Genomic DNA, 13,408 nt, shown 5'->3' with positions numbered 1-13,408 from the left:
AATGTCTCAAATACCACTTTTAGCTCAATGGGCTTCAGAAAATTCAGGCATTGAAATGAGCTTAAGTCTGTCATAAATTTAGTTTTCATCCTTGATTTGGGATGCTGGTGCTGGTTCAAACATCAGTTTAATTTGATTTGATGTAGTACAGGGGTAGGAAACCTCAGGCCCAGGGCCAAATGTGTCCCATCCCCCCAGGCCTCTATCAGGCCCTCAAAACTTTTCCTGGGCCACACCCCCTCATTGGCCCTGCCTTGCAGCCTGGGTGATTTTGCTTGGCTTGAATGTGTCCTTGAACTCTTAACAATGCCTCTTGCTTGTCTGAATGAAAGGCAGAGAGGAAGGTCTGTAGAAACTAGCCTACTGTGCAAAGGTGCCCACTTCTGCCTCTTCTGCTATGGTAAGCGGCCTTTGGAAGGTTGCCCCTTAGGCTCAAAAATATTCCATAACCCTGACGTACCAGCTGGAGGAATCTGAGGCAAGTGGAAAGATACATTGAGGGCTGTGTTGAGCATAGGCCATGCCACTGTGTTGTCAGGGCAATATGCTTGGAATGCTCTCAGTTTAGAGCACATACCTGGGGATGTTCAGCAGTGTTTGAAAGTACTTTTCCAACATCGTGAGAAAGATGTTACCTGTTGAATAATCTCATCAAACACAGCAACAATGCATATCCATTGCAACACTCTCTTTGATCTAAGAGACTTGCAACAATGTGAACTGACAGTTACTTTTTAAAAATAAAATTGATATTATTTTAATAATCAATGCAGGGTTGTTGTTTTTTTAAAAAAAAATACTGCATTTATTATTATAAAAGATAAAATATTTCTTAGCTTTTCCCCAATTTCCAGTATGTCCATTTCAGGCCTTGGAAAATAAAAGGGGGAAAGTGGGGTTCTGTTTCCAGTTTCACCCTGTTTCTAGCCCAGGTCTTCATGCCTCAAGGTCTGTAGGAGCTTCTTTGGCCAGGACACTTCTAGATGCACTGCTGTCATGGAGTGGGAATGAGTTGCTGCCTTCCACCCTGCTTGTTTCTGCAGAGCTTTTCTGACTGACTGACTTTCTTCTTTCTCTGTGCAGTGGGTGGAGAGATCCCCCTGGACATGCGGCTTGGGGGTGGGCAGCTGGTGTCTGAGGAGCTAATGAACCTGGGGGAGACGTTCACGCAGACCAATGACCCTTCGCTGAAGCTTTTCCAGTGTGCCGTGTGCAACAAGTTCACCACAGACAATTTGGACCTGCTGGGGCTGCACATGAACGTGGAGCGCAGCCTGCCTGAAGAGGAATGGAAGGCTGTGATGGGGGACTCTTATCAGTGCAAGTTGTGTCGCTACAATACGCAGCTCAAGGCCAATTTCCAGCTCCATTGCAAGACTGACAAACACGTGCAGAAGTACCAGCTGGTGGCACATATCAAGGAGGGGGGCAAGGCCAATGAGTGGAGGCTCAAGTGTGTGGCTATTGGGAACCCCGTGCATTTGAAATGCAATGCCTGTGACTATTATACCAACAGCTTGGAGAAGCTGCGTCTCCACACAGCGAACTCCAGGCATGAGGCCAGCCTGAAACTCTACAAGGTAAGGAAGACCCAGTTTTTCACATGCTTTTGCTGTTGGGTGGGACAGTGCAGAAAAACTTTGGCAGCTTGCCTTGAACACCAGTTCAGTTTCATTTATTCCTAGCTTGGCTAAGTGTAGCTTTTCCAGAAGGAATTCTAAGACTGGGTGCCAGTGTAAGGATGTCAGCGGACATATAACCCATAGAGCTGCTACTCTTTCTATTGGCTCACCACCTGCAGTCCAATTCTAGGAGAGCCTTTTGTTGAGGAGAGGCAGTATTTGCAGATACAAGAATGTCATTTCCTCCTACAAGGAAGATAATTCTTTGGGTAGGGAATGCACATTTATGTGCGGTTTGTACTAAGGGGTGGGGTGACCTGGCTGTTTCTGTTCTTGTGGTGCTGTTGTTTGTTGCTCCCATGCCTATTAGTTATGCTGTTGCATTCGTATTTTATGCCAGAAATGTGCACATCTCCTTAACCTTTCTCAATATAGAGCTCCAAGGCACACAGGTGTTCATGGATCACACCTGTCATTTATACATCCTGTACATTGGTGTACCTGCAGCAAAGTGGCAGGCCAGAGAGGAGGGATGGTTGTAATAGGGCTCTGCTGCCAAGCAGGTTTTTCTCCTCCTCTAGTATATCCTCATTGCCTCTGTCTTACCTCTCTGTCAGCTGCTTCTGGCTGCAAATTTCTGTTCCCCCCGCCCTGCCCCCACGCAATCCATGTAGGCTAGAAACCGAGAAGCTCTGCATATACAGTAAATAGTCCTTTCACTTGCACGGCAGAATTGCTCCAGACATTTCTATTGATTTTCACTGGACTTAAAGCTTCACCTTTTTCTCTAATCATCCCATAATGGCTTTAGTATGAACAATCAGGTACAAATTGCTATAAATCTAAGCAGCTTCTAAGCAGCTTCACTTCATGTACCTTCCACTCACTTATACATGCTGTCTTACTTGCTTTCATCTGTTTTCTTCAATTTTCTGTTCTACTTGTTCTGCCTCTCTCCAGCCCTCCTCCCTGTTTGCTAAAGGGTTTGCCCTCTTGGTGCTGGGTTCACTCTTATTCTCTCTTGGCTGCTTCTTGACTGTCTGGCCCAAAGTTGGCTATTGGCAAGTTTCAGGAGACCACAGTAACCTGTTACTGAGTATTTGGCCTGGCATAACAGAGCTGCAGGTGCTTATGACCCCAAGTATGCTTTGCTTGGTTCTGAAAATAAACCTTGGCTAAGTGAGTATGTAAATGTTCACCAGGGGATGACCACTGCAGGAGACTTTACTGACTTTATTGTGTGTGAAGGGGCTAGGTGAGCTGCTTGGAGCCACAGCCAGACTGTGGAGCTATGTCAGCAATGAGACTACATGGTTCCCTCCAGGATGGGTGGGAAATGGGAAAGGTAGTTGGGGCAATGTGATAGATCTTCTTGTCTATGCAGCGACTTCTGCTGATGTTACCTTCCTGCTGAGGATGCTACCCATGTACAAAACTGGTATTAAATCTGCAACTTCCTCCCAAACTCTTTAAGGTATTCAAATTTTATATATGTGGAGGCTTCAGGCATTTGAGTCTTCCACTTATATAAAACTCCATGTCTCCAATTTTACCCAGAAGGAAGGAGACTGGACCTGACTTCCATGTCCTTTTAGAAATATCAGGCTTAGTCCTTCCCAGTTTGGCTCTAGTGTTGGGTAGTATCCCAGCCTGGTTAGATGGATTGGTTTGTAGTATTGGTAGAAGCACTGACATTATTAGGATGATGTGACTTAGTCTAGAACAGGGGTCAGCAATCTTTTTCAGCCATGGGCTGGTTCACCGCCCCTCAGACCATATGGTGGGCCGGACTATATTTTGAAAAAAAATATGAACGAATTCCTATGCCCCACAAATAACCCAGAGATGTATTTTAAATAAAAGCACATATTCTGCTCATGTAAAAACACCAGGCAGGCCCCACAAATAACCCGGAGATGCATTTTAAATAAAAGCACACATTCTACTCATGTAAAAACACGCTGATTCCCGGACCGTCCGTGGGCCAGATTGAGAAGGCGATTGGGCTGCATCCAGCCCCCAGGCCTTAGGTTGCCTACCCCTGGTCTAGAAGGAGTTGAGTTTGAATATTGGAATCAGGAATGTTGGGAATCATACTGACAACAAAGTCTGGCTCTTCATTTGTGTTTCTGCCCCTGTGGCTCAGAGTCTGGGGAACAATCCTAGGGCCAGCTTTTCTTTTTTCAGGACCTTGAGTTGTGTATTGTAAAATGGAGATTGGTGGGATGTTTTCCTCTTGCTAATGTAATCCATTAGCCTGGCACATGCATAATCAGTTTAGAGTGCAGTTAACTGGATGTAATCGAGTTCTTGCCTCTCTGCTGGAGAAAATCCTCTCCAGATGCTGCCTGGGTGAGAGAGCTCAAGGCTTATCATACTTCCAATCCTCCTTACCCAGCCTTTTTGCCATTTTCCTTTTAAGTTGTTATTCCTTGGCTCCATGTATTGCATAAATGGTTCTAGGTGCCAGAAATGTGTGCGTGTGTGACTGACAAGTATCAGCAGAGGAACACTTGAAACCTTGCTCCTTGAGCAGGTTGCCTAGTAGGTTTTAGTGCTAATGAGATAGCCCTTGTGGCGCTGATAAGACGTTGGCAAGCACCACCTATGTATAGCTTCAGTGGCAAAGTGGGCACAAAGTTAAGGTGGATGTGTTGGGAAGCCTGGATGCAAAAGGTAAAGAAATGCAAAAGCAAACCATTCTTGCACGACAGGGAAATGAAAGACTTTTCAAACTAGTATTTGAAACCACTAAATAATTCAACACTACATTTAAGTCTCCCAAAGAAGTGGACATTTTCATTTATTTATTTATTTGCTCCATAGCTTGTTAATGGCATGGATTCAAATGATGACCAATTTTACCACATTGGCTAGGCATGCAGTAGAGCAAGGCTGAGGAAATGTTGTGCCTCCAGATGTTGCTGAATTGTAACTCCCATCAGCCTTAGCAAATGCAGCCAGTGGCCAGGGATGATGGGTATTGTAATCCAGTAACATCTGGTGGGACAAAGGTTCCCCACACTTGAAGTAGCTGCTGCTCACGTTGCACATTAGGGTCATGCTGTCAGAATAGATTGCTTGCTTAATAGCTGTTTTTTGGCGTTTGAATATTCCTAATTATGCTTTAATTTGTCCCTTAATGGGACTTTCTGCTCAATGGCTGATCCCCAAAAGCAGTTTACCAGCAAAGTCACCTTTTGTACATGTCAGGGGGTCCATTGGAGCTTGTGTTGGCACTTGTCATTACAAGCCTGAGAGTAGTCCTGTATCTTTCTGAGGTGGCAAAACTGTTGGAACTCAGATATTCTGTGTCCCTTACCTTTAAGCCGTTCCTAAGTAATACTATACAAGACAGGCTTCCTTCAGCAGTTCTGGATGGCCATTATAATAAGATTCCATATGCAGACAGACTCTGTATTTTTTGGTAACCCCATTATATATTAACTTGTCCCCTATACACAGATCCAAGGAGGCACTTCTCTTTGTACAGGATAGTGGGCTCATCCCAAGTGAGAGGGTTCAGTGTTCGTTGAGTGACAATAATACATTGGTGACACATAAGGTGGCATATTTTGTTGTGGCAGCAAAAAAGATCAGGAAGAAGGAACTGGATAAAATAGCCATAAACTATAAGGGAGATTCAGAGTACTAAATTGAAAATCAGTGTAGATGCAGGGGCATCCCTGTTATCAGATATCTCACATATGTTTACTGTTTTTATTTGCCGATGTCTGAGTTATATTTTAAGTTGACTGTGATTGTATGGAATTGTCATGGCACAATAAACTTACTTTGATTTGATACAAGGCAGGCATCTACAGGTAAATAAGTTTGTCCCCAGATCTGGGATTGAAAAAGAAACTCCTTGCACTTTTTGCTGAATGAAGCTGGAGAGATGCTGGCTCTGGGACAGCCTGCAGGAGTGTGTTGACTTTTCTTAGTGATGTGTGTTTCTTGCCACTCCATGCTCATGACTAGATGGTACATTGTGAGAAAAGGAAGCAGTCTCTCCTTGCACCTTCATGTTTGCCATTAAGTTGTCTCTGTGGAACTCTCCTGTATGGACATCTGGATATATCATGCATTGGTGCACTCTATGCAAGTTTTTTCACTTCAGCTGTCTTTCTTCTAGCACGGTTTTCACCCCTTTGTTTCTTTCCCCCAGATTATACTCTTCAGGGAGGCCATAGCTGTCTGTACTTTTACTGCCATAGTTAAGATAGATATTCCTGACTCTTCCCAAGAGTCAAGCATTGGCTCCTTGGTGAAGCATTTTATATTTGCTTTGGCACATTGGACTTAGTAGATGGCTGAGTGTGCCTATTGAGGTCTGGAAGCCTTACTTGTCCCCAAGCAGCTGAATAGTTCTTTGTGTACCTTGCTCCTGTTCTTCCTCCTCCTCCTCCACTTCTTTGCTATGGCTGTTTGCTTTCAGCAGTGGTGGTGTTGTTTCGTCCTGGATGGTCTTGTTGAGAACCATTTGGCAGCTTTGTGTGCAGAATGAAGATGATAAAAGCACTGGAAATGTTTCAGGAAGCAGAAAGTGAATCCTCTCAACTGAGAGGATGCTAATTACACAGCTAATTAATCCAACAGATGTTGCTCTCTCTTGGTGCAGATCATGCTAGTTAAGTAGGCTTCCTGCACACTCTTCAGAATGCCTTGGCGTACATTCTGTGTTTATCATTTTAGGCGCTGGAGTGCCTGGAGCCTCTTTGAGGTTTCAGCCTTTAAAGCTGGGGGCAAAAGGAGCTTCAGACCTTACTGTAACCTGTGGAGACTCTCTCTTCCCTCAGCCTGAATCTTTTCCGTCTAACAGATAATGTCCTCTAGGCTTGAATCATGCCACATGCGTTTGCATGTGCTCTATGACATTCTTGTTTGCAAGTGATAGTAAAGGCATCAGTGAACAGACAGACACGTGTCAGGGGTTTGAGTGTCAGGGGTTTGAACCCACCTAGGGTAGTAGAGCTCAATGTTCCTTGCATTGCCCTGCTTGCTCTTAAATTCTTTGGAGACTGACAGGCACTGAGCATCTCCTTAGCAAAGCCTTCAGTTAATCAGTCAGTTTACTGTGGTGGTATTTATTATGAACATTTATATCCCACCTTTCCATCAGAATATTGTCTAATAATAAATAGAAAATACAGGAAAATACAAACTAAAAGCATTTAAAAATTCACCATAAATAAAAAGGTAAAGGTAAAGGTACCCCTGCCCGTACGGGCCAGTCTTGACAGACTCTGGGGTTGTGCGCCCATCTCACTTAAGAGGCCAGGGGCCAGCGCTGTCCGGAGACACTTCCGGGTCACATGGCCAGTGTGACATCGCTGCTCTGGCGAGCCAGAGCTGCACACGGAAACGCTGTTTACCTTCCCGCTGGTAAGCGGTCCCTATTTATCTACTTGCACCCAGAGGTGCTTTCGAACTGCTAGGTTGGCAGGCGCTGGGACCGAGCAGTGGGAGCGCACCCCACAGCAGGGATTCGAACCGCCGACCTTTCGATCAGCAAGTCCTAGGCGCTGAGGCTTTAACCCACAGCGCCACCTGTGTCCCTTCACCATAAAGAAAACATACCAAATAATAATACAAATTTAAAAGTAAAGGAGCAGGAGAAATTAAACATCCTATTAAAATCACTGATGAGCCGTCTGAAAAAGAGAAGTTTGCCCTTCATTGAGAGAGGGTATTCCATAGTCTGGGTGCAGCCACTCACAGGTTTCTACAAAATTATCCTCTATACTTTACTGAGGACAGAGCTAACCCATCCATGAAGCAGGGTGAAACAGCTGCCTTGGGTGGCGGTAGAGAAGCAGTGCCAGTTTAACGCCAATTTTTGAGATCTTGAAAGATCTCACATGGTGTGGGAGATCTCATAAGATCTTAGCAAGATCGTGCCATAAATTGGCACCAGTACCAACAGAGAGGGGTAGTGTGGTGGCTGTGTCAGTGGCACAGCTGAACAGGATGGTGCTTCCATTTCTTCTCAAGGCTATCCCTGCCAGAAGTGAATTTCTCTTGCATATCTTAAATCCTGAAAGACCACCTGCCCAGGAAGCAAGATCTTCAGGGCATGCTTAGCCTGGAGAAGGAAAAAGGAAGGAAGACATGATAGCTCTTCTTCAGATACCTGAGGTCTGTTATGCAGAAAATAGAGCAGACTTGGGCATTGGAACTAATGGATGGAAATTGCAAAGAAGTGGATTTCACTAAACATCAGGAGATACTAAGGTAGTGGAACAGACAGCCTTGGAAAGTGTTGGGTGGTCCCCCCCCCAAGGTTGTCCATATGACAGGGATGCTGTAGTTGCAGAGTCCTACATTGCAAACCCTGCACTGAGCAGGGGGTGAACTAAATTTTCTCTAAGGTCTTATCCAACTCCAATCCTCTGTGTCACCATGGCCAAGTTTGATATCACAAAGAAAAGATACAGTTGGTGCTCCAGCTGAAGTTGTGCAAATGCATTAATGCCAACAGTTGCCACCTGTGTATCCAAACACAGATTAGAATCCTGGAGTAACCCAAACTGCTAGCCTGATTCTTCAGGAGAGAATACTACTCGCTCTAAAAAATCCCAGGATAGTCTTTCCTTGTGGGTTCATGTAGATTAGAAGCTTAAACATCATGGAAAACAGAACAGAACCCTCTGGGGGCACCATAGGGCACTAGCCAAGGGGCAAGGCAGGAGCCTCCCAGCACCACCTTTTGGAACCAGCTGTCCAGGTAAAACTTGAACCACTGAGCAACATCTCAGTAGGATACCCTGGGCAATAATGGTATCAAGTCAATGAAACCAATAGGGATGTATTTCCCTTTTCTAGTTCCTGGCATAGGACATCAGCTAAGGTGATCAAAATTGTTTCAATCCCTTAACCAGGTTTGAATATGGATTTAAAGTGGCCTTGATAATGTGTTTCATGCAGCTGAGAGACCATTTTGGAGCTGAGAGACCATTTTGTGTTGAAGCACCTGGCCCAGAAATAGAATGTTAGACTGACCAGAAATTATTCAATTGAGTGGGATTCAGGGAAGGCTTTTTCAATAATGGCTTTTTTAAGGCTTGGTGAAACCACACCCTTATGTAAGGAGGCATTTACCACTTTCCTTAATTAGCCAGTTTCTCCTCCTCACTGTTTTTACCAGTCAGAAAGGCCCAGGGACACACACACACACACATGGTAGGCCTCACCTGTCCACATCCTTGGGCTGTACAAATTGAAAAGTAAGAACAAGTAGTTGCTCTAGGTAACGCCACAGAACGTACACTAAGACTAGTAACAATAGGTTACTGAGGATTCCTCCTACTCCCCCTTAAGGCTCATGAGGCATCAGGCCCGTGGTTACACGAAATAACTTCGCTGGATGAGACTGCAGGGCACAATGGCGATGGGAAAGTAAGCTTGCTTTGACATCATTATTGCCACGGCATAAGTCCCTAAATTGTGTTCTAGTTTGAGTTGAGTTCTGATTTGTCCCAAATGTGCAACTATATTTCTAAATCATTTGCTGAGGGACTAATGGGATGTTTCCCATGACAGCCTTGCAGTTACTCCTTGAGGTGAGTTCACCTGCTGTGCTTCCATGCTAGTGTGGGCAGGAGGGAGGTGCCTCTGCTGCCTCTCTGGACAGAAAGCAGGCCATTGTTTTTTTGACTGAGTATTTATCTGAAGGTGGATTTTGCCTGAGGGCTGTTGTGGCTATAGGAACTGAGTCTCATGGAAAAGAAGGCAAAAGCCACAAACCCAGCAGGTGCTAGTAGCAGAAGAGCCGAAGAGAAGCACTTGAAAGGAGCCAGGAGAGAGAAATATGGTCCAAGGCACAGGAGTGCTGCTTGGGGTCTTGGAGCCTCCTGTAAATCATGGTTACTGCACTTGATTCAGCATAATTGATGCGGCCTCGTTGCCCACAGCTGATGAGGATTATATCAGCTTGGTTTAACAGTCTCATTTCCTACTCCCAGTGCACCCTTGTTTTAATGTGTTTCAGTTAATGAGGTAGAAGAGAGGATGAGGTGTTGCCATTTATACACAGCCAGAATCTGCGCAGAGGCTCCACCAGCACAGATACAGCCACTCTTGGGCATTGAGAAATCCATTGCTCACCTTCCAATGGATGTTTCTGGCTCATGGCTGCAGGGGTTCTGTTGCAGGCCCCACCTGAACCATGTATAAGGCAAAGCATTCGGGGGGGGGAGTGTTTGGATCCCCTGTGCACAAAGCCTTTGTAGCTGGAAGCAAAAGGCTTAGGTGTCTGGGGGTCTCAAAATCAGAAATGTGTGTGGAAGAGTTGAGGTAGAGCATAGCTTCCTACCTGCTCCCCAAATCCTGTTATTAGGAACTGCTGCTGAGGTTGATGTTCTATGGCTGTCTGTGAGGTCTTTGGCTATGATAAGGGTTTCTTGTGCCAGAGCCTGGGAAGTCTTCAAGTTGTCACCCTTAAAAACTGCCCTCTGCTGCTTTGGTAGTGGGTAGTGTTCTATCTGAGCAGCAGCTGCCTGCAGGTGGAAGGGACACCCCCTCCTCTAGTTAACATTCTGGTGTGAAGTGTCTATAAATAGTTAAGCTGCCTGTTATCTAAGTCCTGGCCTGGTGCCAGGCCTTGGCATCAGCTGGCTGCCAGCACAGCCCCCAAGGCCTGCCTATTTCAGCACTCCTGAAGGCAAAGCTGCTGTTGGTTTAAGCAGGAATTAAATAATTACCACGTCTTAGCTCTCCCCACCTTCTCTGGGCTGACACTATAAATTGTCAGCCTGCTTGTATTTAATGCGAATTATGTCATATGGTATCCCCTTTGATTTTGACATGCCTCAGTTTGTAAATACATGAGCCTCTCAAAGGATTGTGGTTAGCCTCGGGGGGCTGAGTGGGGAGCAAGCACAATGCTTGCCTCTTTCAACAGGCGGAGTAGTGCCTGGCATGGAAAGTGCTTGCTGCTGCTCAGCATGTGATGAAGGGAGGTTGTAGGAGAGCTGGAGAACCACGGAGTCCCCACCCCCAGCTTGGCGGGGATCCTGTTGTGCGGTGCTGTGGCTGTTTGCCTTCATGAGGCTTCTCCAAAAATGTGGGTTCCCAGGCAGATGTGTGCTGCAACTGTGCAGGCATATAAATGAGCTTTGCATGAGGCAGCTCCTTATTTGGCTTCAGCAAAGTACAGCAGAAACAGTTGGGGCCAGATGTGCGAGATTCTCTTGCCAAGCAAGTGAAGGCTGTCTCTTCAGCATGCTTTTCTGAGCCCTGTTTTCATGTTTGCATTTTTTAGTTGCTACAGGAAGGGGGCTTCTGAAACTTGACCTTAAAGTAAAATGCAAAGCTGTGATTGTAAGAAACAGTGGTTACAAGCTGGGTGTAAACCAGGCTTCCTCAAACTCGGCCCTCCAGATGTCTTTGGCCTACAACTCCCATGATTCTTAGCTAGCAGGACCAGTGGTCAGGGATGATGGGAATTGTAGTCTCAAAACATCTGGAGGGCCTAGTTTGAGGAAGCCTGGTGTAAACAAATCAACAGGTAGTTAAAAAGTATTATTCTGGGATATTCTCCACAGAAATGTGGTGGAAACCAAACAAATTTTCTAGACTTGAGACTGAGAATAGATTCCTTAAAATGTGATTCAGTGAGTGGTGGTCTACTGGGGTCAGAAAGGGGTCTTTTCTCTCACTGCATGGCAACCACTACAAACAGGGCAGGTTCTTGAGTGACACTGAGATGTACCAAAATCATATTTTTTAATGTCGTGGATCAGGGGCTTACAAAGTAATTCTCCTTAAAGTCAGGTCAGCTGGGCCTTGGGAGCCATCTCAAAATGTGACTTGGCTCCTTGAACCTAAGAAGAGCCTGGTTGCTGAAAGTCCAGCTTATCTTGTCTCCTGTCTTCCCATAAGCAGGGCATGAAGACAACAGCCCTTCCCAACTGTGGCCCTCAAGCAACTTTCATTCAATAGCAACCCATGTCTTCTAAACAAGGAGGGTTCAATTAGCTCTGGTGGCCAACAGCAGTTGATTGGTGCATCCTCCCATTATTTTGCCTAATAAGCTTTTGAAGCCCACTAAACAAGTGGCCTAGGGATGCGGGTGGCACTGTGGGCTAAACCACAGAGCCTAGGACTTGCCGATCAGAAGGTCGGCTGTTCAAATCCCCGCAACGGGGTGAGCTCCCGTTGCTCGGTCCCTGCTCCTGCCAACCTAGCCGTTCGAAAGCACGTCAAAGTCTGGCGGGAAGGTAAACGGTGATTCTGTATGCTGCTCTCGTTTGCCAGAGTCAGTCACGACTGTACCTAATGGTCAGGGGTCCCTTTACTTTTAAACAAGTGGCCACCTCTGTATATTGTGGCAGCAATTCCCACAAGTTAATGACGGAGACAATTAGGAGACAACCAAACCAAAAGTTCAAAAAGGAGTGGGAAATTTATAAGGAATATTTTAAAAAACAGTGCCCTCAGATCAAAACCTGGACATGCTTTGATTAATTTTCGCAAATTACAATATGGATTAGAAGTACAGTGGTACCTCGGGTTACATACCCTTCAGGTTACAGACTCTGCTAACCCAAAAATAGTACCTCGGGTTAAGAACTTTGCTTCAGGATGAGAACAGAAGTCGTTCAGCAGCGGCAGCAGGAGGCCCCATTAGCTAAAGTTGTGCTTCAGCTTAAGAACAGTTTCAGGTTAAGAATGGACCTCCAGAATGAATTAACCTGAGGTACCACTGTATAGTATTCAAATAACAGAAGAAACAATGAAATGATTAAAGAAGCAGTTTTAACAAATAGATAAGACAGACCTGCTTTGAGGAAGACAGAAGTCTACTAGGGAAGATAAGGAAATGGAAATGAAGAATATGGCGGCATAAGTTCTTTTGTAAGAACTTATTGATTTTGTTCTTTTTTCTGTTATGATTTTTGTTAATCTATTGTGTGTTAAGTAAGAAAACTAATAAAAAGCATATTTTTTTAAAACGTTAATGTATGTGTTGTGTGAAAGAACGTAAGAAGAGACCTGGCTGTAGCTGGATCAGGCCAAAGGGGGCCTATCTAGTCCAGCATCCTGCTCTTTCAATGCCCAATCAGATGCCTCTTCTGGAAAGCCCACAAGCTGGATGAGAGCAGAACAGTGCTCTCCCCACTTCTGATTCTCAGCAACTGGTATTCCAAGGAATACTTCCTCTTGTAGTGAAGATAGAACATGGCCACCATGGCTAGTAGCCATCAACAGCCTTGTCCTCCATGAATTTGTCTAATCCCCTTTTGAAGCCTTCCCTGTTGCTGGCCATCTCTGGCTCTTGCGGGAGCAAGTTCTATAGACTGCACCTGAACACATTGTAAATAAGTACTTTTGTCTGTCCTGAATCTTCAGATTCATTGAATGAACCCAGTAGGTTCTAGTATTATGTCTACAAATTCTAGTAGAATGAAAGAGAGGAGAGAAAAAAACCCTTTTCTTTTTCCAAAATGTTCAGTTTTATACCTGCTTTCCTACACACACCCCTCATTTCCCCCTCTTTAGGTAAAATTACCCAAACAGTTTAGCTTTTCATTGTGGACTGCAGGCCAAACTTCAAAGACTCTCCCCAAGGGAAAAGAGGTTATTGATGGCTTCCGAAAGCCCTTGATGTTTTGGATATGTGGAAATCCTAAATTCTAATGTTAACCCTGTATGTATGTATGTATTGTATGTATGTATGTATGTATGTATGTATGCATGCATGTATGCATGCATGCATGAATTATTCTAATATGAAGCAACTAAAATTGCTAGGCATTCTACAAAAATTTAAAGCAAAGGCTCTG

The 13,408-nt window shown here is 44.9% G+C and overlaps 1 protein-coding gene across 19 annotated transcripts in view; it reads left to right on the top strand.

Annotated features, from left to right (window-relative positions):
* The window catches only part of ZFHX3 (zinc finger homeobox 3), a 384,144-nt gene that overhangs the window by 285,033 nt on the left and 85,703 nt on the right, over positions 1–13,408 (top strand). For all 19 annotated transcript variants that reach the window (XM_081923280.1, XM_081923279.1, XM_081923276.1 and 16 more), the window contains one exon: positions 1,084–1,580. In XM_081923280.1, the coding sequence (XP_081779406.1) occupies positions 1,084–1,580 (497 nt within the window). The remainder of the gene's footprint in view (positions 1–1,083; positions 1,581–13,408) is intronic.

The sequence above is a fragment of the Podarcis melisellensis genome (genome assembly GCF_964234715.1).
Source record: "Podarcis melisellensis genome assembly, chromosome: 8".
Lineage (NCBI taxonomy): Eukaryota > Metazoa > Chordata > Lepidosauria > Squamata > Lacertidae > Podarcis > Podarcis melisellensis.
Note: the sequence above shows the minus strand (reverse complement) of the source record. Positions and strands in the feature narration are given on the sequence as shown.